We start from the raw sequence: 21,612 nt of genomic DNA, 5'->3' as shown, positions 1-21,612 counted from the left end.
TTTTTTATTTGAATCAAATTTCCTTGCTGAACAACAGAACGTTTGCAATTGTAAAAACCACTCCCCTCATATGTGTAATGGAAATTAATTTAATATTTGATCAACATAAGTGCATTAAAAAAATTGGAAAGTTGTTTTAAATTATAGCATGCTTCAGATTATACAATTTTAGTTTCCAATTTTGGCCAGATTACAAGTGGAGTGGTATTTAATGTTCCCGCTTGCGCGCTAACTTCACTAAAAGTAATGTTTTTGCGCACGTTAGGGAGCGATTTTATTACAAATTAAAAGTAAAAAGTTTTCGCTTGTGCACTAACCTGATGCGCACAAAAAGTCAAACTTCGGACATCATGATCAAATTAACGTATTGCTCCATAGAAGTCAAAGGAGTAAAAAAAGTGGGAAAAATCCCTAACGTCCTACCCTCTCGTAAACCCGATCTCATATTCTCAAGTGCGCTAACCTGACATGAAAATATCAATATTTCACATTCCAATGTTCTTTACATAGCAGAATATGTTCTGTTTATTCATAAATACATATTTTGAAATATATCTGATAGTATTTTGGTACAATTTATATATACGTGATTATATATAGATAGGTATGTATGTATATATATATGTATATGTGTATATATATCTATATATTTATATATATATATATATATATACTAGCTGTTGCCTGCGGCATCGCTCGCATGGATTTTGTGATTTGTAAAAAATAGCGTTAAACGCGACAACTCGCAACAACGTGTGCCGGTTCAGGTTGCACACTCGCTGACATGAACTTCTTGAGTTTCCATTAATTCTCTGTTTTCCTTGTAATCTAAATACCAATTTTTGTGTCTATAACATCTTTGTTTTGTGAGATATCGGTATCCTCTTAAATCAGCCCCCCACCCCTTTTGACACCCCCTTAAGTGAATTTTGGGAAAATGGTAAAACACGTGTTTCTTTATTTTGCAAGGAGAATCTAAATACCAATTTTCAAGTCTGTAACATTGTCGGTTTTTGAGATATAGGTATCCTCATAAATCAGCCCCCCTTTTGATCCCCCTTAGGTGGATTTTGGGGAAATGTTAAAACACATATTTCTTTATTTTTAAAGGAGAATCTAATTACCAATTTTCACGTCTGTAAAATCTTTGGTTGTTGCAATATAGTTATACTCATAAATCAGCCCCCCCCCTTTTGATCCCCCTTAAGTGGATTTTGGTGAAGTGGTAAAACACGTGTTTCTTTATTTTTCAAGGAGAATCTAAATACCAATTTTCACGTCTGTAACTTCGTCCATTTTTGAGATATAGGTATCCTCATAAATCAGCCCCCCCTCTTTTGACCCCCTTAAGTGGATTTTGGGGAAATGGTGAAACACGTGTTTCTTTATTTTTCAAGGAGAATCTAAATATCAATTTTCATGTTTGTAACATTGTCGGTTTTTGAGCTATAGGCATCCTCGTATAAAAAAATGCACACCCTTTTTTCATAAAACAAATTTCACGTTTCTAGGTTAAACGGTTTGAGCTGGGCGTTGATCAGTCAGTCAGGACTTCTTTTTTTATGTATATACTAGGCGATAAGCCTGCCCAGAGGGCAGTCTATTTACAAAAAAAACTACAATCTGCAAAGCTAAAATTACAAAAAATGTAAAATTATTTCTTTAGAATTTGACTGTAACCTTAGTAGAGCATATTCACATACTGTTTATATTTTTAGCTTAGCTTTATCTGTGGCTGACATTACTGTTCTCTCAACCTTTTGTTGAACAGTTAGCATAAGCAGTTTCAGATTCTCTAGTATATAACTCTGTTTATTTACTAAAGAGGTATTCATTTAATTATGTTTACTATATCTATTATTATGGTTTCAAATATATTTTATTATCTCTATCTTGTTAGGATAATAATTTGTTTGATTTCTATTATCTCCACTATTTCTGGAGGTTTAGAGGTTTTTTTTTTCTGCCCTACTTTTAGTCCGGTGATTGTCTTTTGGAAATTCAATCTATATTATTTCTAGGGTTTTGAATAGATTTTTTAGAATGAGACCTTCTATGGGAAGATTCTTTCTTTCTTAGTACACTCTGTGAATTTTTTTCCGGAGTGATAATACCAGTTCTTTAGCAGGAACAGGGTTTGTGTTTCTATTCATTTCTATTCTTTGTCCCAAAGAAGAAGGGTTTATTCAGTCCAATCTTGGATCTGAAGACGTTATATTGTTTTGTAAGAGTCTCAACTTTCAAGTTGGCGACTTCAAGGACTATTATGCCTTTTGTTCAGCAAGGTCATTTCATGTCCACACAATTTTACAGAACGTTTATCCTCATATTTTATTTCATTCAGACCACTTTTGGTTTCTGAGATTCTCTTTTTTAGGTAAGCTTTACCAATTTGTTGCTTTTCCTTTTGGTCTAGCAACAGCCTTATGAATCTTTTCAAAGGTTCTTGGTGCCTTTCTTTCTGTATTCAGACAGTAGGGTATTGTGGTGCTTGATGGTATCTTGGTATTAGCTTAAACTTTTTTTTTTTATTTAGAATCTCTCATGAATCAACTCATTTTGTTTCTTCAAGACTTGGTTAGAGGATTTGTGATTCCTTAAGACAAGGGTCACCTTTTTTGGGGTTTCTAGATGGATTCAGTGTCATGACTTTGTCTTTATTGGACAAGAGTCAATTGTAATTGGCGTTAGCCTGTCTAACTTACAGTCTAGAACATTCCTTTCAGTGGCTATGTGCATGGAAGGTTTAGGTCTCATAAATGCACGTCCTCTGGGGTTTCAAGCAGTGGAAGCGATTGTGATCGATTCCAGCCGCTTTCAGGGTATTGCAGCGATGCCTCAGTATTTAGGCATCGTGCAATTCCCTTTTTTCTGCAAACCAATGCAGAGAGAGACACTTTGTGGCCCTCTCTGCATTGGCCAGTAATGGTGCCGATCGTTGGTAGCGTGGGAAGGATATGAGGGTGGCGGGTGGGTGGCCCATCGATGGTGAAGTTCTGGCGAGCGTGTATCCTGTTTGGGCGTGCGAGGGCGCGCTCTACTTTAACTACTAGTATGTTGTATGGGAAGGAGTGAGGGGGGAATAAATGTTGGGAAAGGGATCTGGGAGGGGGGAAAGAGTATTGAAGGGGAGCAGCTACAATACAAAAAAGATTATAAAAAGCGCATTTTTTTTTTAGCAAACTGGTTACTGGCAGACAGCTGCCAGTACCCAAGATGGGGGCAAATAGGTAGAGGGGGGGGGGGGTTAGAGATATGTTTGAGGGGGATCAGGAAGGTTGGGGGCTAGGGGGGGATCCAACACTGCAGATTAAATATATATTAAAAATGTTTTTAAAAAAAGCCTTTTATTTTAGTACTGGCAAACTTTCTGCCAGTACTTAAGTTGACAGTGACAATTGTGAGGTGGGGGAGGGAAGAGAGCTGTTTGAGGGGGGTCAGGGAGTGGGATGTGTCAGGTGGGCGACTGATCTCTACACTAAAGCTAAAATTAACCCTACAAGCTACCTAATTAACCCCTTCACGGCTGGGCATAAAACAAGTGTGGTGCGCAGTAGCATTTAGCGCCCTTTTAATTACCAAAGAGCAATGCCAAAGCCATATATGTCTACTATTTCTGAACAAAGAGGATCACAGAGAAGCATTTACAACCATTTGTGCCATAATTGCATAAGCTATTAGTAAATAATTTCAGTGAGAAATCTAAAGTTAGTGAAAGTTAATGATTTTTTTTTATTTGATCGCATTTGGTGGTGAAATAGTGGCATGAAATATACCAAAATGGGCCTAGATCAATACCTTGGGTTGTCTACTAAAAAATATATGTACATGTGGAGGGTTATTCAGGGATTTCTGACAGATATCAGTGTTACAATGTAACTATCGCTAATTTTGAAAAACAAATGGTTTGGAAATAGCAAAGAGCTACTTGTACTTATTGCCCTCTAACTTGCTAAATAAGAAAAGAACATGTAAACATTGGGTATCTCTAAACTCAGGACAAAATTTAGAAACTATTTAGCATGGGTGTTTTTTGGTGGTTGTAGATGTGTAACAGATTTTGGGGGTCAAAGTTAGAAAAAGTGTTTTGTTTTTTTCAAATTTTTCATCATATTTTATAAAAGAATTTATGGTACATTATAAGATATGATGAAAATAATGGTATCTTCAGAAAGTCCATTTAATGGAGATAAAAACGGTATATAATATGTGTGGGTACAGTAAATAAGTAAGAGGAAAATTACAACTAAACACAAACACTACAGAAATAACAAAATAGCCCTGGTCCTTAACGGTAAGAAAATGGAAAAATGGTCTGGTCACTAAGGGGTTAAATGCTGTTTAATGGGTGATTCCCAATTTAGAATTCCATGATTTTTAACAATTCATTGGGACCATTGAATACAACAGAATTGCATAATCATCAAATGCATAATAAAAAGACAATATAATAGCACTTACTCAGAATTTTAAATTGGTAGATTTTTTTCAAACAAATTTAAAAATGTACTTAATTTGCTGGCCCCCTGTATAATGACAGCCATCATCCAATCACAGACTCATGAACGTATACACTGAACTTTTGCACATGCTCAATTGTAGCTGGTTCCTCAGAAATTGCGCATATAAAAGACTGTGCACAACTTGATAATGAAAGTAAAGTCTCTTAAAACTGCATGTTTTATCTGAATTATTAAAGTTTAATTTTTATTTTAGTGTCTGACATTAACACACATTATTGAGCTCCCTTTTTGTTGTTTTGTTTTGTGTGCATGTATGTATGTGATGTGTACTTTTTTCTTTAGTAGTGTATACAGTATATGTAGACTGAGACACACACACACACAAAATAATTAATATTATTTTATAGCCAGTTGGCACTTGTAGGAAAGAATCTCCACTTGCTTTTCCCCAGAAGAAGTATTCTGTATACATTGTTACCACTCCAACAGAGATATGTAATATATGCGAATATTACCTTATGGGGTTGGTGCATTAAAATCATTTTACTTTTATGAAATGGAGGATTTTATCTCAACCATAACTTAACTTATATATATTAATATATTAAAGCAATCAAACCAGCCAAAATTGAAAATGAAAGATTAATTGCAAAGGATTCTCAGTCAAACCCTAAAAGGTTTTTTAAGTACATGAATGGCAAAATAATAGGAAGGACAATGTAGGTACATTAAAATGTGTGAAGGGTAGCATGATTAACAATGACAGGGAGAAGGCTGAGGTACTAAACCAGTTCTTTTCTTCAGTATACACAAAAGTGGAACCAATGGGAGATACTATAGGATATCAGGAAAAATATTAAGGTAAATAAAACTCCAGGCCCAGATAGAATACACCCAAAGGTTTTACGGGAATTTAGCACTGTTATTGTCAAAACTCTCTACTCTTAATTTTTCAAGACTCATCTCAGGCATAGTACCCCAGGACTGGCGTAAAGCTGATGTGGTGCCACCTTTTTAAAAAAAGGGAAGCAGGGCTAATCCAGGAAGCTATAGACCAGTTAGTCTGACATCAATAGTGTGGGCTTATAAGAGATACTGATGAGTGCATTTGTGTTAACAAGATTATGAGTTCAAAGCAACATGGTTTTATGAGAAATAGCTTGTGTCAAGCTAATCTAATTAGATTCTTCAAGGAAGGAAGTAAAAATATAGATAAAGGGGAATCGATTAATGTGATATTCTTGGATATTGCAAAGGTGTTTGATATAGTGCCACATGAGAGATACATGTACAAAATTAAAGGGACATTAAACACTAAATAAATGCTAGATAGAATGATGCATTTAAAGAAAAGATTATTCTGAGAATAGCATGTAGATGTATTTTTTAAAGTTTCATTAGCCATTTAAATATTGACAAAATAAGTCTAAAGTTTTAATGTCTATAAAACAATGAGAACTGCCTTGTTGTAACTTAGGCTACCTTCTCTGCTATAGCTATAGGCCACTAGAATGTGGCAGCCAATGGCTGTGTTTTATATATGGAGTGTTCTGTACTCCCATTTCTAACGAACTGAAAAGCTCACAATTTCAGAATGGAATTACAGGAAAAAGGGGACAAAATAAATAATGACTGTGTATTTTATATATACGATTTATCATTTTTTATTACCATCTTAAAGTGTTTAATGTCCCTTTTTAAGGGACTGGGAAAATGTTAGGTCATGTATAAATAACTGGATAAAAGACAAAGAGCAGCGAGTAGTAGTAAACAGATCATACTCAGATTGGAAAAAGGTAATCGGTGTCCTCCACAGATCAGTTCTGGGCCCTTTTTTTTAAATATTTTTATGGAGCAAGGATTAAATAAAAACATCTCTTTTTTTGCGGATGATACAACATTAAAGGGACAGTCGACACATATAACAACCTTAGCCCATAGCTACGATCTCTAGCTGACAAGTTTAATGAACCCCTGCATCCGTTTTTTCGGTTCGTCTTTTACCAACATTTTTGTAAAAGTAGTTTATATTTTATTCTTCAAATATGGCCACCAAACTCCTCCCAATAGCTTCTCCTCCTACCTTAAAGAGCGGTTCTCTTTCTCTTCAACACTTGTGCATGTAGCACCCAGTGACGTAATAGGACTCAAATACGCATGCGCATCTTCGTACAGCTCGAAACCGGAAGTCTCCCTTTATTTGCAGTTTCAGCAATTCTGATATTTCAATATGGCAGAAACATAGAGCAATCTTTTTGTTCCGGATATTTTGTTCCCAGTGATGTTGCGCATGCGCGAAGCACTAAAAGCGCAAAACAGTATTTTAATCAGTGATCCATTTTTGATTGGACCATTGAAAATAAGAGAGTTGGTGATGTATAGGGTAGGCGGAGCTGAGTGGCCATTTCAAACCGTCGGAATAAAACTTTTGATTGCAAATAACTCTTAAAGTGTAGATGACTCAATATGGTTTCAGGGGTGAGTAATGCAAATCAGAAACAAATCTAATGGATGGACTAAGGTTGTTATGGGTGAAGACTGTCCCTTTAAGGTTATTAGGTCAGTGCAGGATGAAATTGTTTTGCAAGGGGATCTACAAAAATTAGAAGAATGGGCAAGTAAATGGAAAATGAGATTTAATACTGGAAAACGCTAGGTTCTACATTTTGGAAGTAAAAATAAGCAGGCAACCTATTACTTATAAATTACTGTTAGCCCAACAGAGGAGGAAAGGGATTTGGAAGTAGTAATAGATAACAAGCTAAAGATGGGTTTCACAATGCAGGACAGTTGCTTCTAAGGCTAATAAAATACTAGCATGTATTAAAAGAGGCTTTGATGGGTCTATTTTCTTTAGAAATAAGACGCTTGAGAGGTGACATGATTACTTTATATAAATATATTCAATGCCTATATACTGAGATGGCGGAAGCTCTGTTTAGTCCAAGAAAATTGTGACAAGGTCACAATTTAAGGCTGAAGGAATGGAGATTTAATATCCAGCAACGTAAACGTTTTTTCACTCTAAGAGCAATCAAATTGTGGAACTCATTACATATGGAGGTAGTAAATGCCAATACCTTAGATACATTTAAAAATGGTTTAGATACATTTCTGGCTAGAAACATAATACATGGATATAATTGCTTGTGTTAAATTGGTCACCCTTTTAATGGGATTAATTTCCTCATCTGGAGCTTTTATTGTAAGAATAATAAGATTTTTATAGGTTGTACTTTTTTCAACCTCATCTACTATGTTACTATGTTTTTATATATATATATATATATATGTATGTGTGTGTGTGTGTGTGTATATATATATATATATATATATATATATACACATATATATTTATGTGTGTATATATATATAATATATGTGAGTGTGTGTGTATATATATATATATATATATATATATTTATATGTGTGTGTGTATATATATATATATATATATATATATATATATATATATATATATATGTGTGTGTGTGTATATGTGTATGTATGTGTGTGTGTGTATGTATATATATATATATATATGACGTTAGTGGTTTAAAGCGGCTGGAAGCATTTATTAAATTGTTTACTGCAAACGACGAGTGCCTTCCTTGATGTGAAATTTATATATTTAAATATATATAAATATAATTTATTTCATGTAAATGGTAAGAGTCTATGAGCTAGTGACGTATGGGATATACAATCCTACCAGGAGGGGCAAAGTTTCCCAAACCTCAAAATGCCTATAAATACACCTCCCACCACACTCACACCTTAGTTTTACAAACTTTGACTCCTATAGAGGTGGTGAAGTAAGTTTGTGCTTGATTTCTTCTATGATAAGCGCTTCTAAGCATTCTGAAGCCCAATTCCTCTCAGAGTACAGTGTTTGTCAGAGGGATGTGAAGAGAGTATCACCTATTGATTTTTATTGTTTCACTCATGGTAAATCTTTTCAAGGGTTCTCTGTTATCGGTCGTAAGGATTCATCTCCTTACCTCCCTTTTCAGATCGATGATATACTCTTATACCATAACCTCTGCTGATAGTTTTCAGTACTGGTTTGGCTGTCTGCTATATGTGGATGGGTGTCTTTCGGTAAGTATGTATCATTGTTTCAGACACTCTCAGCTATGTTTAGTGCTTTATGTATTAATATAACGTTTTAAATATATGTATTTACTTATATTTGCTATGAGTCAGGTCTATGTGTATTTCCCTTTGCAGTCTAACAGTTTCAGTATGGGAATCATGTTTTAGGAAGTTATTTTTTTAATATTTTCTTACCTGGGGTTTAATCTTTTTTTCCAATTTGACTTGTTTTTCCTTAAATTTCACGGGCAAATCTAATCTTGCGAGGGCACAAAATGCTGTTATTTATTGCGTAATTTTTGGTGTAAATTTTTTTTTCCCCGAATTTACGTCTATAGTGTCGCAAGTTTCGTCATTTCCTGCGTCTTTATTGACGTTAGGTTGTTTGGCATGAAGTCGCGCTTGTTAAGACGCAAGTTGCGTCCGAATGTTGGTTGGCAGCAAAAAATGTTGACTTCTCTTTGCATCGTGCATCATACTTTGTGCCAAATATTTTTTGGTTATATTACCCCACTTCCTTTATGCTCCTTGCTTTCTTTTCTAGAGGGCTATGCTGTTTGCTTTTCTGCCTATTTAGCATATGCATTTTTTTCCCATTCCTGAAACTGCTATATGAGGAAATTGGATATTTTGTTTAAATGTTATTTTTTCTTTTACATTTTGCAAGATGTCTGTCTGATCCTGTCTCAGAAGCTACTGTAGGAACCATGCTGCCTGAACACAGTTCTACCAAAGCTAAGTGTATCTGTTGTAAGCAAGCTGAGATTATATCTCCGGCTCTATTATGTAACAGTTGTCATGATAAGCTTTTGCATGCCGATAATGTTTCTATTAGTACTAGTACAGCGTCTGTTGTTCCCTCAACATCCAATGTACATGATATCCCTGTTGATATGAAAAATTATATTGCTGATGCAATACAGAAGGCTATGTCTGTTATTCCACCTTCTAATAAACATAAAAGGTCTTTTAAAACTTCTCATAAAACTGATGAAATTTGTGATGACTGACAACATACTGAAATATCCTCCTCTGAAGAGGATCTCTCTGGTCCAGAAGATCCTACTTCAGACACTGAAATTGATAAATCTTCTTATCTTTTTAAGATTGAATATATTCTGTCTTTTTTTGAAAGAAGTATTGGTTACTTTGGGTATTGAGGAGTCTGGTTCTCTTGATAACAAAACCAGTAAACGTTTTAAATTCTGTTTTTAAACCTCCTATGATTATTCCTGAGTTTTTTCCTGTCCCAGATGCGGTTTCTGATGTGATTGCTAAGGAATGATCTAAACCTGGTGCTTATTTTAATCCTCCTTCTAGGTTTAAAAAGTGGCTATTTTGGAGTTTTTGGGAAAAGTCCCTAAGGTTGATGGGGCTATTTGTACTCTTGCCAGACATACTACTATTCCTATGGAAGATAGTACTTCTTTTAAGGATCCTTTAGATAGGAAGATTGAATCTTATCTGAGGAAAGCTTATTTGCATTCTGGTTATATTCGCAGGCCTGCCATTTCTATGGCTGATGTTGCGGCTGCACCAACTTTTTGGTTGGATAGCTTAACACAACAGGAAGCAGATCCTAATTTGTCTAGCATTGTTTGTTTGCTTCAACATGCTAATCATTTTATCTATGATGCTATTTTTTATATCATCAAGATTGATGTTAAATCTATGTCTAGCTATTTTAGCTAGAATAGCTTTATGGCTTAAAGGGACAGTCTACACCAGAATTTTTATTGTTTTAAAAGATAGATTATCCCTTTATTACCCATTCCCCAGTTTTCCATAACCAACACAGTTATATTTATATACTTTTTACCTCTGTGATTATCTTGTTAGCCTCTGCAAACTGCCCCCTTATTTCAGTTCTTTTGATTGACTTGCATTTTAGTCAATCAGTGCTGGCTCCCAGGTAACTCCACGTGCATGAGCACAGTGTTATCTATATGACACACATGAACTAACACCCTCTAGTGGTGAAAAACTGTTAAAATGCATTATGAAACGTGGCGGCCTTCAAGGTCTAAGAAATTAGCATATGAAGATCCTAAGTTTAGCTTTCAACTAAGAATTACAAGAGAACAAAGCAAAAGAGGTGATAGAAGTAAATTGGAAAATAGTTTAAAATGACATGCCCTATTTGAATCATGAAAGTTTTTTTTTTGACTAGACTGTCCTTTTAAATCATGGAATGCAGACATGGAATCTAAATCTATATTACTATCTCTAGCTTTCCAGGGTGATAATTTATTTGGTTCTCAGTTGGATTCTATTATTTCCACTATCACTGGGGGAAGGGAGTTTTTTTTGTCCCAAGATAAAAAATCTAAGGGTAAATCTAAAGTTTCTAATCGTTTTCGTTCCTTTCATCAAAATAGAGAACAGAAAACCACTCCTTCCCCTAAGGACTCTGGTTCCAATTGGAAGCCATCTTTAAGTTGGAATAAATCCAAGCCTTATAAGAAACCAAAGCCAGCCCCCAAGACTGCATGAAGGTGCGGCCCTCAATCCAGTTCAACTGGTGGGGGGCAGATTGAAATTATTTCAGGGGTGATTATACCAGTTATGCTTCATGAACAGGGTCTGGGTTTTTATTCAAATATATTCATTGTCCCAAAGAAAGAAAATTCATTCAAACCAGTTCTGGATCTGAAGTCTTTTAATCATTTTGTAAGGGTCCCAACTTTCAAGATGGTGACTATAAGGTCTATTCTGCCTTTTGTTCAGCAAAGTCATTACATGTCCACAATAGACTTACAGGACGCTTATCTTCACATTCCGATTCATCCAGATCACTATCGGTTTCTGAGATTCTCTTTTCTAGACAAGCATTACCAATTTGTTGCTCTTCCATTTGGCCTAGCGACAGCTCCAAGAATCTTTTTGAAGGTTCTCGGTGCTCTTCTATCTGTAATCAGAGAGCAGGGTATTGCGGTGTTTCCTTATTTTGATGATATCTTGGTACTGGCTCAATCTTTTCATTTAGCAGAATCTTACACAATTCAACTAGTGTTTCTTCGAAGACATGGTTGGAGGATCAATATGAAGTTTTAGGTCTCATGACTGCAGCATCGGACACAATCCCCTTTGCTCGTTTTCATATGAGACCTCTGCAGCTTTGCATGCTGAATCAATGGTGCAGGGATTATACTCGGATATCAAAATTGATATTCTTAAATCCCAGCATTCTACTCTCTCTGACTTGGTGGTTAGACCATCATCGTATTGTTCAAGGGGCCTCTTTTGTTCGTCCTTCCTGGACTGTAGTCTCAACAGATGCAAGTCTTTCAGGTTGGGGAGCTGTCTGAGAGTCTCTGACAGCAAAAGGGGTTTGGAATCCTCTAGAGGCGAAGTTACCAATCAATATCATAGAACTCCGTGCTATTTTCAGGGATCTTCAGGCTTGGCCTCTATTAAAGAGAGAACTTTTCATTCGCTTTCAGACAGACAATATCAAGGAACAGATGTACGAGTGAAGGAGCGCCTCAAATATGAGGCTTAAGTATACTTGGGCAGAGAATTCAACACTGTTTGAAGGTGTTGCGCAGTATCACAAGATATAGCTTAAAATTTATTATTAAATTACTGCACAAAGCAAATTCCTAGTATAAGAGGGAATAAAAAATGATTCTGATGTTGGTATAAATTGACTTAATGCTATACAAATACGTTATAGGATAAATTATCTACACAATGTAACAGTGTGGTAAATATTGCAAAAATGTGTGGCAATATGTATTATGAAGCAATATATATTATGATGGCAAAGTTGCAACGTGTGCTGCGTTATGCACGATGGAAAATAAAGTTTTCTTGTCTCAAACAAAATAGCCTTACATTAGAAATAACTTTACATTAAAAAATGGTATTTAATAAAATGTAACATCGATAAAATTAAACATTAGATCAACATTTTACAATAATGATGAACAAATGTATACAGGCACTACTAAGGTTGTATGTTGGAACCTGAAATGGAGAAGATTGGCCAATCTTAGATAATGTGTGCACAGAGGATGTGTCGGTATGCCAAAAAAAAAAAAATATATATGTGAAAAAATGGAATAATAGGAAAAAATAAAAAATAATAATAAATGATGATCAAGAATTCCAAAAAATATGATCAAGAATCCCAAAAATATATGGGATATGTGCTTAAAGTGTCTCAAAAGTTCCAAATTGAGTGTCCCAAATGGGGGAGGTGTAGTTGGATCCGAAGTTTTAATGTGAAGTTCACAGACAAAAATAGAAATAAGAGCTATCCGTTTCATGAGTGAAACAATGATTAAGATATCCAATGTGAATCAGAAAATGTCCAATAATGATCCAATTAGAATGCAACCTGTGGAGAAAAAGAACAGAGGGCTGCATAAAACAAACACAATAAAAGAGATATATTAGGAAATGTGCTCACCGTTTTCAAAACAAAACTCGGGTTGGTATGTCATTCAAAACAGATGGGATTCTTGATCATCATTTATGATTTTTAATTTTTTCCTATTTATTCCATTTTTTTTACAGATTTGTTTTTCTTTTTGCATACTGACACATCCTCTGTGCACACATTCTCTAAGATTGGCCAATCTTCTCCATTTCAGGTTCCAACATACAACCTTAGTAAAATGTTGATCTAATATTTAATTTTATCGATGTTACAGTTTATAAATATCATTTCTTAATGTAAAGTTATTTCTAATGTAATGCCATTCTGTTTGAGACAACAAAACTTTATTTGCCATTGTGCATAACGCAGCACACGTTGCAACTTTGCCATCATAATATATATTGCTACATAATACATATTGCCACACATTTTTGCAATATTTGCCACACTGTTACATTGTGTAGATAATTTATTCTATAACATATTTGTATAGCATTAAGTCAATTTATACCAACATCAGAATCATTTTTTATTCCCTCTTATACTAGGAATTTGCTTTGTGCAGTAAGCTATATCTTGTGATACTGCGCAACACCTTCAAACAGTGTTAAATTTTCTGCCCAAGTATACTTAAGCCTCATATTTGAGGCGCTCCTTCACTCGTACATCTGTTTCATATAAATCAGAATGATTAAGTAAGGCAATCGTTTCTCTTCGAAGTGAGCCTGTATACCTTACTTTACTTTTGGCGCTGCCCTCTTTATACAATCTTTACATTTAGACAGACAATATCACAACTGTGGCATATGTCAATCATCAGGGAGGGACTCGCAGTCCTTTAGCAATGAAAGAAGTATCACAGATACTTTCTTGGGCGGAATCCAAGTCTTGTCTAATTTCTGCGATTCATATCCCAGGTGTAGACAATTGGGAAGCGGATTATCTCAGCCGTCAGACTTTACATCCGGGGGAGTGGTCTCTCCATCCAGATGTGTTTTTTCAGATTGTACAGATGTGGGGTCTTCCAGAAATAGATCTGATGGCTTCCCAACTAAACAAAAAACTTCCCAGGTACCTCTCCAGGTCCAGGGATCCTCAGGCGGAAATGGTGGATGCATTAGCAGTTCCTTCGTCTTACCAACTTGCTTATATTTTTCCGCCTCTAGTTCTTCTTCCAAGGGTAATCTCCAAGACCATAATGGAACAATCGCATGTGTTTCTGATAGCACCAGCATGGCCTCACAGGTTTTGGTATGCAGATCTTGTCCGGATGTCCAGTTGTCAACCTTGGCCACTTCCTTTAAGGCCAGACCTTCTGTCTCAATGGCTGTTTTTCCATCAGGATCTCAAATTGCTAAATTTGAAAGTATGGAAATTGAACACTTAGTCACAGAGGTTTCTCTGACTCTCTGATTAATACTTTGTTGCAGGCTCGTAAGTCTGTTTCAAGGAATATTAATTTATCAGGTTTGGAAAACCTATATTTCATGGTATTCTTCTCATAAATTCTCTTGGCATTCTTTTAGAATTCCTAGAATTTTACAGGACGGTTTGGATAAAGGTTTGTCTGCAAGTACTTTGAAGGGACAAATCTCAGCTCTTTTTGTTTTATTTTATAGAATGATTGCTAAACTTCCTGATATTCACTGTTTTGTTCAGGCTTTGGTCCGTATCAAGCCTGTTATTAAATCTATTTCTCCCCCTTGGAGTCTTAATTTGGTTTTGAAGGTTTTGCAGGCTCCTCCTTTTGAGTCTATGTATTCTTTGGATATTAAACTTCTTTCCTGGAAAGTATTGTTCCGTTTGGCTATCTCTTCTGCTAGAAGAGTTTCTGAATTGTCTGCTCTATCATTCTATCAGCCAATCGGAATTGAAGGGACGCCATCTTGGATGATGTCATTTAAAGGAACCTTCATTCTGTGTTTAGCCGTCGGAAGAAGAGGATGCTCCACGTCTGATGTCTTGAAGATGTACCCGCGCCGGATGGATGAAGATAGAAGATGCCGTCTGGATGAAGACTTCTGCCCGTCTGGAGGACCACTTCGCCCGGCTTGGATGAAGACTTCTCCCGGCTTCGTTGAGGACTTCGGCCCGGTTGGGTGAAGACGTCTCCCGGTAAGGTGATCTTCAGGGGGTTAGTGTTAGGTTTTTTTAAGGGGGGATTGGGTGGGTTTTAGAGTAGGGTTGGTTGTGTGGGTGGTGGGTTTTAATGTTGGGGGGGATTGTAATTTTTTTTCAGGTAAAAGAGCTGATTACTTTGGGGCAATGCCCCACAAAAGGCCCTTTTAAGGGCTATTTGTAATTTAGTGTAGGGTAGGGTTTTTTTTATTTTGGGGGGCTTTTTTATTTTGTTAGGGAGATTAGATTAGGTGTAATTAGTTTAAAAATCTTGTAATTTCTTTATTATTTTCTGTAATTTAGTGTTTGGGTTTTTTTGTACTTTAGATAATTTTATTTAATTGTAATTAATTGTATTTAATTTAGGTAATTAATTTAATTGTAGTGTAGTGTTAGGTGTAATTGTAACTTAGGTTAGGTTTTATTTTACAGGTAAATTTGTCTTTATTTTAACTAGGTAGTTATTGAATAGTTAATAACTATTTAATAACTATTGTACCTAGTTAAAATGAATACAAAGTTGCCTGTAAAATAAAAATAAAGCCTAAGCTGGCTACAATGTAACTATTACTTATATTGTAGCTAGTTTAGGGTTTATTTTATAAGTAAGTATTTAGTTTTAAATAGGAATTATTTAGTTAATTGTTGTAATTTTATTTAAATTATATTTAAGTTAGGGGGGGTTAGGGTTAGTCTTAGGTTTAGGGGTTAATAACTTTATTATAGTGGTGGCGACGTTGGGGGCGGCAGATTAGGGGAAATAAATGTAGTTAGGTTGCGGCGACATTGGGGGCGGCAGATTAGGGGTTAATAAATATAATGTAGGTGTCGGCGATGTTGGGGGCAGCAGATTAGGGGTTCATACATATAATGTACATGGCGGCGGTGTCCGGAGCGGCAGATTAGGGGTTAATAATATAATGTAGGTGTCGGTGATGTCGGGGGCGGCAGATTAGGGGTTAATACGTGTAAGATTAGGGGTGTTTAGACTCGGGGTTCATGTTAGGGTGTTAGGTGTAGACATAACTTGTATTTCCCCATAGGAATCAATGGGGCTGCGTTAGGAGATAAACGCTGCTTATTTACAGGTGTTAGGTTTTTTTTCAGCCGGCTCTCCCCCATTGATTCCTATGGGGAAATCGTGCACGAGCACATTTTACCAGCTCACCGCTAACGTAAGCAGTGCTGGTATTGAGGTGAGATGTGGAGCAAAATTTTGCTCTACGCTCACTTTTTTGCGGTTAACGCCGAGTTTGTAAAAACCCGTAATACCAGCGCTGTCTGTAAGTGAGCGGTGAGCATAAACTGCTCGTTAGCACCGCACAGCTCAAAACGAAAAAATCGTAATCTAGCCGATAGTTTCTTCATCTAATAGCATAGTCCACCATAATATCTAGTATGTGTGCACACACTGAGAGAATAGTCATTCACAAACATATATAGTGGCCAGCGCTGGAACACTGTTAGTAAAAAGCATGCTTGAGAAGTGTCCAGAAGTATATTATTAGAAGCAAAACTCCTGATAGTGCTAGCGGAGTTATGTTAGTATTGCCCCATACTTGTCACTGTCACAGAAGGTTGTTATCACAGTCATAGTTAGGCAAGAAAGTACTTTGCATATATTAGTGTTGTAGCAAGTGTACAAAAAGGCTGAATATAAAATAGGGAAGTTCACAAATCGGACTAGGAGTGTTACCTTCGCAACTCGGTTTGAAAGGCTTTTTTTTCCATAACCATCGCAATAAATGGTAAAATATGTCCTACTTTTCTTAAAGCCATCAATCCTTCCAATTGTTTCCCAAAATAGTTAAATTCAGACCACGGCACTTCGCCACTCTCTAGGTCCCCTGCTCTTCCTGTGGTTAAAACACCTCCAGCAACAAACAACTGCTACCTCTGAGCTGGTTACTTTAACAAGTGGTATCACAAACTGCTTCTGGTCATTCAGTTAGATCCAAAAGTTTGTTGCTGGAAGTGTTCTAATAACAGGAAGAGCAGGGGACCTAGAGAGCGGCGAAGTAAATTGGAATGTTGTTTAAAATTGTATTCTCTATGTGAATCATGAAAGAAAAATGTGGGGTTTAGTGTCCCTTTTAAGTTACTGAATTTATCCAAGCTGATAAAGAATTCCCTGTAGATTATTGTTCTTGTTGTAATGCAGAAAACCATCACTGTTTTGGAGCAGTACATACCATTTCTTATATTATTTGCAGATGCTGCTACAAAAATTAAAAGGTCCCCCATACAACCCCCTGTATGGTAATACCTTTCCATGTGAAGAATCTCCCATGAAGAATTCCAGGTCTGGTGTGGATTCTGGCATTGGGGAAAGTGTGGTTGCTGCAAGTATGACTCAGACAATGACAAGTGAACGACTAAGAGCCCCCTCTCCGAAAACGTTTTCAGCTGCCTTCCAGAATTTTGTAGAATCATGTCTGCAACAGGATCCTGAAAATAGGTAACTGTTTAAAAGAAAAAATCTATAATATTTAAATGTAATTTTATGATCTTTTCTTTTAACTTTTGTTTTATAGATTTAACCCAAATGTAATAATCATTCTCTAGTGTCTGCATTTCAATAATCACACTATATAAATTTCACTTCCAACATGAAAGCATTGATAGTACACATTGGTGGCTCTACCCATGAAGCAAGTTGGACTGAATGAAAAAAGTATAGTTTGTCTAAAGAAACACAAAACATTGTCTGCACATCTAGCAGCATAGCTACAGAATCACTACAAATACAGTAGTAAGAAAAAATATGTGAACCCCTTGAGGTTACCTTGATATCTGCATAAATTGATTATAAAATTTGATCTAAACTTCAACTAAGTCGCAACAATAAACAGTCTGCTTAAACAAATAACACAAACATTTTAAGTTGTCATTATTAAACACAATGTAAACATTTACAGTGCAGGTTGAAAAAGGTATGTAAACCCCTTGGTTAAAGGGACAGTCAAGTCCAAAAAAAACTTTCATGATTTAAATAGGGAATGTAATTTTAAACAACTTTCCGATTTATTTTTATCACTCATGTTGCTTTGTTCTCTTGGTATTCTTAGTTGAAAGCTAATTCTAGGAGGTTCATATGCTAATTTCTTAGACCTTGAAGACTGCCGCTAATCTAAATGCATTTTGACCACTAGAGGGCATTAGTTCATGTGTTTCATATAGTTAACATTGAGCTCATGCACGTGAAGTTACCCTGGAGTGAGCACTGATTGGCTAAAATGCAAGTCTGTCAAAAGAACTGAAATAAGGGGCAGTTTGCAGAGCCTTAGATACAAGGTAATCACAGCAGTAAAAAGTGTATTTCTATAACAGTGTTGGTTATGCAAAACTGGGCAATGGTAATAAAGGGCTTATCTTTCTTTTTAAACAACAAAAATCCTGGTGTTTACTGTTCCTTTAAAGACTTCTCCAAACTGTAATTGGACTCAAGAGTCAGCTAACATGGAGTCCAATCCATAAGATTGGAGATGTTGGTCAGAGTTGCCCTGTCCTATAAAACACTCAAAAATGTTGTTTACTATTGACAAGAAGCATTTTAAAAGATATTTAAACAAGAGAGGCGCCACATGTGTATCAATAATGCCCAGTAACCAATATAATGAACCGAATACAGGGTACTCACATTTAAAAAAGCACCCTATTGTGCATACTGGATATTCAACAGCAAACCAGCTAGCTGAACTCTGGTCCTCAGGAACGCTGGATCACAGGATTAAAGCCGTAATATCTCAAAAACAAACCATAAACAATGAGCTGGGAAAAAAATTACCAGTTGCAACATGCCTGATGAAACGGCATTAGCACCAAGAAATGTGTTGCAACCGTTACATTTATTTCAGCTCATTGTTTATGGTTCATTGTTTTAAAAGTTTATTTTAATAAATGGACTTTACTTTTACTTACATTGAACCTTGACTATTGATGAGCTTCAGCTACCTGGTGGAGTCGAGTGATATTACGGCTTTAACCCTGTGATCCAGCTAACTGGTTTGCTGTTGAATATCCAGCATGCGCCTATTAGCACAATAGGGTGCTTTTTTTAAATGTGAGAACCCTGTATTCGGTTCATTATATTTATGACTTGTCTTTATTGATACACACATGCGCGCCTCTCTTGTTGTTTGAATATCTTTTAGACTTTCTACTTTGCAAGTGAGGGGAGAGTGCAGCCTTTTCCGGACGGGAGTGTTGTAAAAGCAGCCCCTAATTGAAAAAGACCTAGTGACCCCTATCTTTGGACATTGGACACATTATTGTTACTATAGTCTGTATATTGGACCCCCATTTTTAAGGGGCAACTTTTATTGCATTAATATTCCCTGTTTTTATATTATTTGCCTTGAAAGTTGTTGCATTTGATATTTATATTTATGCTCCCCTATTGACAGTGTTGGGGAAAACAATTGCAATATTTTTTTATTTGACAAGAAGCATTGCCTGATATGAACCATAGATCAAGCAAGAGATATCAGAAGGTCGTCTAAGATTAATATTTTTTTGATTTGCATACAACTAGAAAGGTTTACAGAAGTATCTATACATGCAAGTTCAGATTGCTCACTGAGGTTAAGAAGAATCCTAGTGTGTCAGGCAAAGACTTAAATAAATCTCTGGAGCATTCCAACATCTGTGCTGATACTAAACAAAAATTGTGTTCATAGTAGAACACCATGGAGGAAACCCGAAAAAACATTGCCTCAGCTCTGCATCTGTATTTTCCACATTGCTACTAGCAACATTTTCTGTGGAGAAATGAAACCAAAATTGATTTGCTTATAAGAAACGCAGAAACCTATGTGTGGAACAAAAAAGGATAGCACAACAACATCAAAACGTTGTCCCAAGTGTAGACTATGATGGAGAGGAGACCATGGGGCTGCTTTGCTGTCTTAATGAAAGGCATCTTGTTGTCATTGATGAGAAAAATTATTTCCCAAGTTTATTAAGATATGTTGCAGGATAATGTAAGGCCATCGGTCTGCCAATTGAAAATTAAAGGGACAGACAACACCAGATTGTTTGTTGTTTAAAAAGATAGATAATCCCTTTATTACCCATTCCCCAGTTTTGCATAAAGTTATAATAATTAACGTTTCACCTTTGTAATTACCTTGTATCTAAGCCTTTGCAAACTGCCCCCTTATTTCAGTTCTTTTGACAGACTTGCATTTTAGCCAATCAGTGCTCACTCCTAGGTAACTTCACGTCCTAGTGGTGAAAAACTGTCAAAATGCATTCAGATTAGAGGCAGCCTTCAAGGTCTAAGAAATTAGCATATGAGCCTACCTAGGTTTAGCTTTCAACTAAGAATACCAAGAGAACAAAGCAAAATTGGCAATAAAAGTAAATTGGAAAGTTGTTTAAAATGACATGCCCTATTTAAATCATGAAAGATTATTTTTAACAAACTGGCATCTGGATTTGGCATCTGTTTTCCTTAAAGGGGAGTAATGATTGGTCACATGATTTGCTGTACCAATTTGGGAGTACCTACTCAAACTGCTAGAGACTGTGTACGAACCAGAATCCAACGAGCAGCATTATTTTTAAATGTATCTGATGTGTTCAAAATGCAGACCCCTAGTAGTTGTTACTCATTTGGGTTTTGCACTGCCCGTCTACTATTGTCAGATAAATATCGAAGCTCATATGATCATCTGTACCATTAACCAGCATTAAAGTAATTGATAGGAGGGATGGGGCAGGTAATGTCCTAAAGAGTACTATACCAATGCACTACTGGGAGCTAGCTATTGATTAGCTGCTACACATATATGCCTATGTTATTGGCTCACCAGATGTGTTCAGCTAGCTCCCAATAGTGCATTGCTGACCTTTGCAGGAGTTAAACATAGAGCATTTTATTATTGCACTATTGCTTGCATATAACGACATGATTTCTCCTACATTGGTGTATCCGGTCCACGGCTTCATCCTTACTTGTGGGATATTCTCAATCCCTACAGGAAGTGGCAAAGAGAGCACACAGCAGAGCTGTCCATATAGCTCCCCTCAGGCTCCGCCCCCCCCCCCAGTCATTCTCTTTGCCGCTCTAACTAGTAGCATCTCCACGGGGGTGGTAAGGAGTATGTGGTGTTAGTTGTAGTTTTTTATTCTTCTATCAAGAGTTTGTTATTTTAAAATAGTGCCGGCTTGTACTATTTACTCTGAAGCAGAAAGTGATGAAGATTTCTGCTGAGAGGAATATGATTTTAGCACCAGTAACTAAAATCCATTGCTGTTCCCACGCAGGACTGTTGAATACCAGAGAACATCAGTTGGGGGGAACAGTTTGCAGGCTTAACTGCTTCAGGTATGATCAGTCATTTTTCTAACAAGACCATGTAATGCTAGAAGACTGTCAGAAATTCCCTCAGGGATAGGTAAGCCATTTTTCTTAGACTCTGTATAAAATGATGGCTTATATTAAGGGCTCTATGCTGGTTGACACTATTGTGGGCTTAATCGATTGCTTTTTAGCATGTTTTCAGTATAAATAAGGTGTTTTTTCTGACTTTAAAACACTTATGGGGT

General features: G+C 36.2%; 1 protein-coding gene across 2 annotated transcripts in view; it reads left to right on the top strand.

The window, feature by feature from the left end:
• Positions 1-21,612, top strand: part of STRADB (STE20 related adaptor beta) — an 82,634-nt gene that overhangs the window by 48,661 nt on the left and 12,361 nt on the right. For both annotated transcript variants that reach the window (XR_008400133.1, XM_053698699.1), the window contains exon 10: positions 17,274-17,518. Coding sequence is in view for 1 of the 2 variants with exons in the window: in XM_053698699.1 (XP_053554674.1) it covers positions 17,274-17,518 (245 nt within the window). In the remaining variant the exon portion in view is untranslated. The remainder of the gene's footprint in view (positions 1-17,273; positions 17,519-21,612) is intronic.

This window comes from Bombina bombina, chromosome 1 (assembly GCF_027579735.1).
Source record: "Bombina bombina isolate aBomBom1 chromosome 1, aBomBom1.pri, whole genome shotgun sequence".
Classification (NCBI taxonomy): domain Eukaryota; kingdom Metazoa; phylum Chordata; class Amphibia; order Anura; family Bombinatoridae; genus Bombina; species Bombina bombina.
The sequence above is the reverse complement of the archived record's forward strand: the minus strand, read 5'-3'. Positions and strand labels throughout refer to the sequence as shown.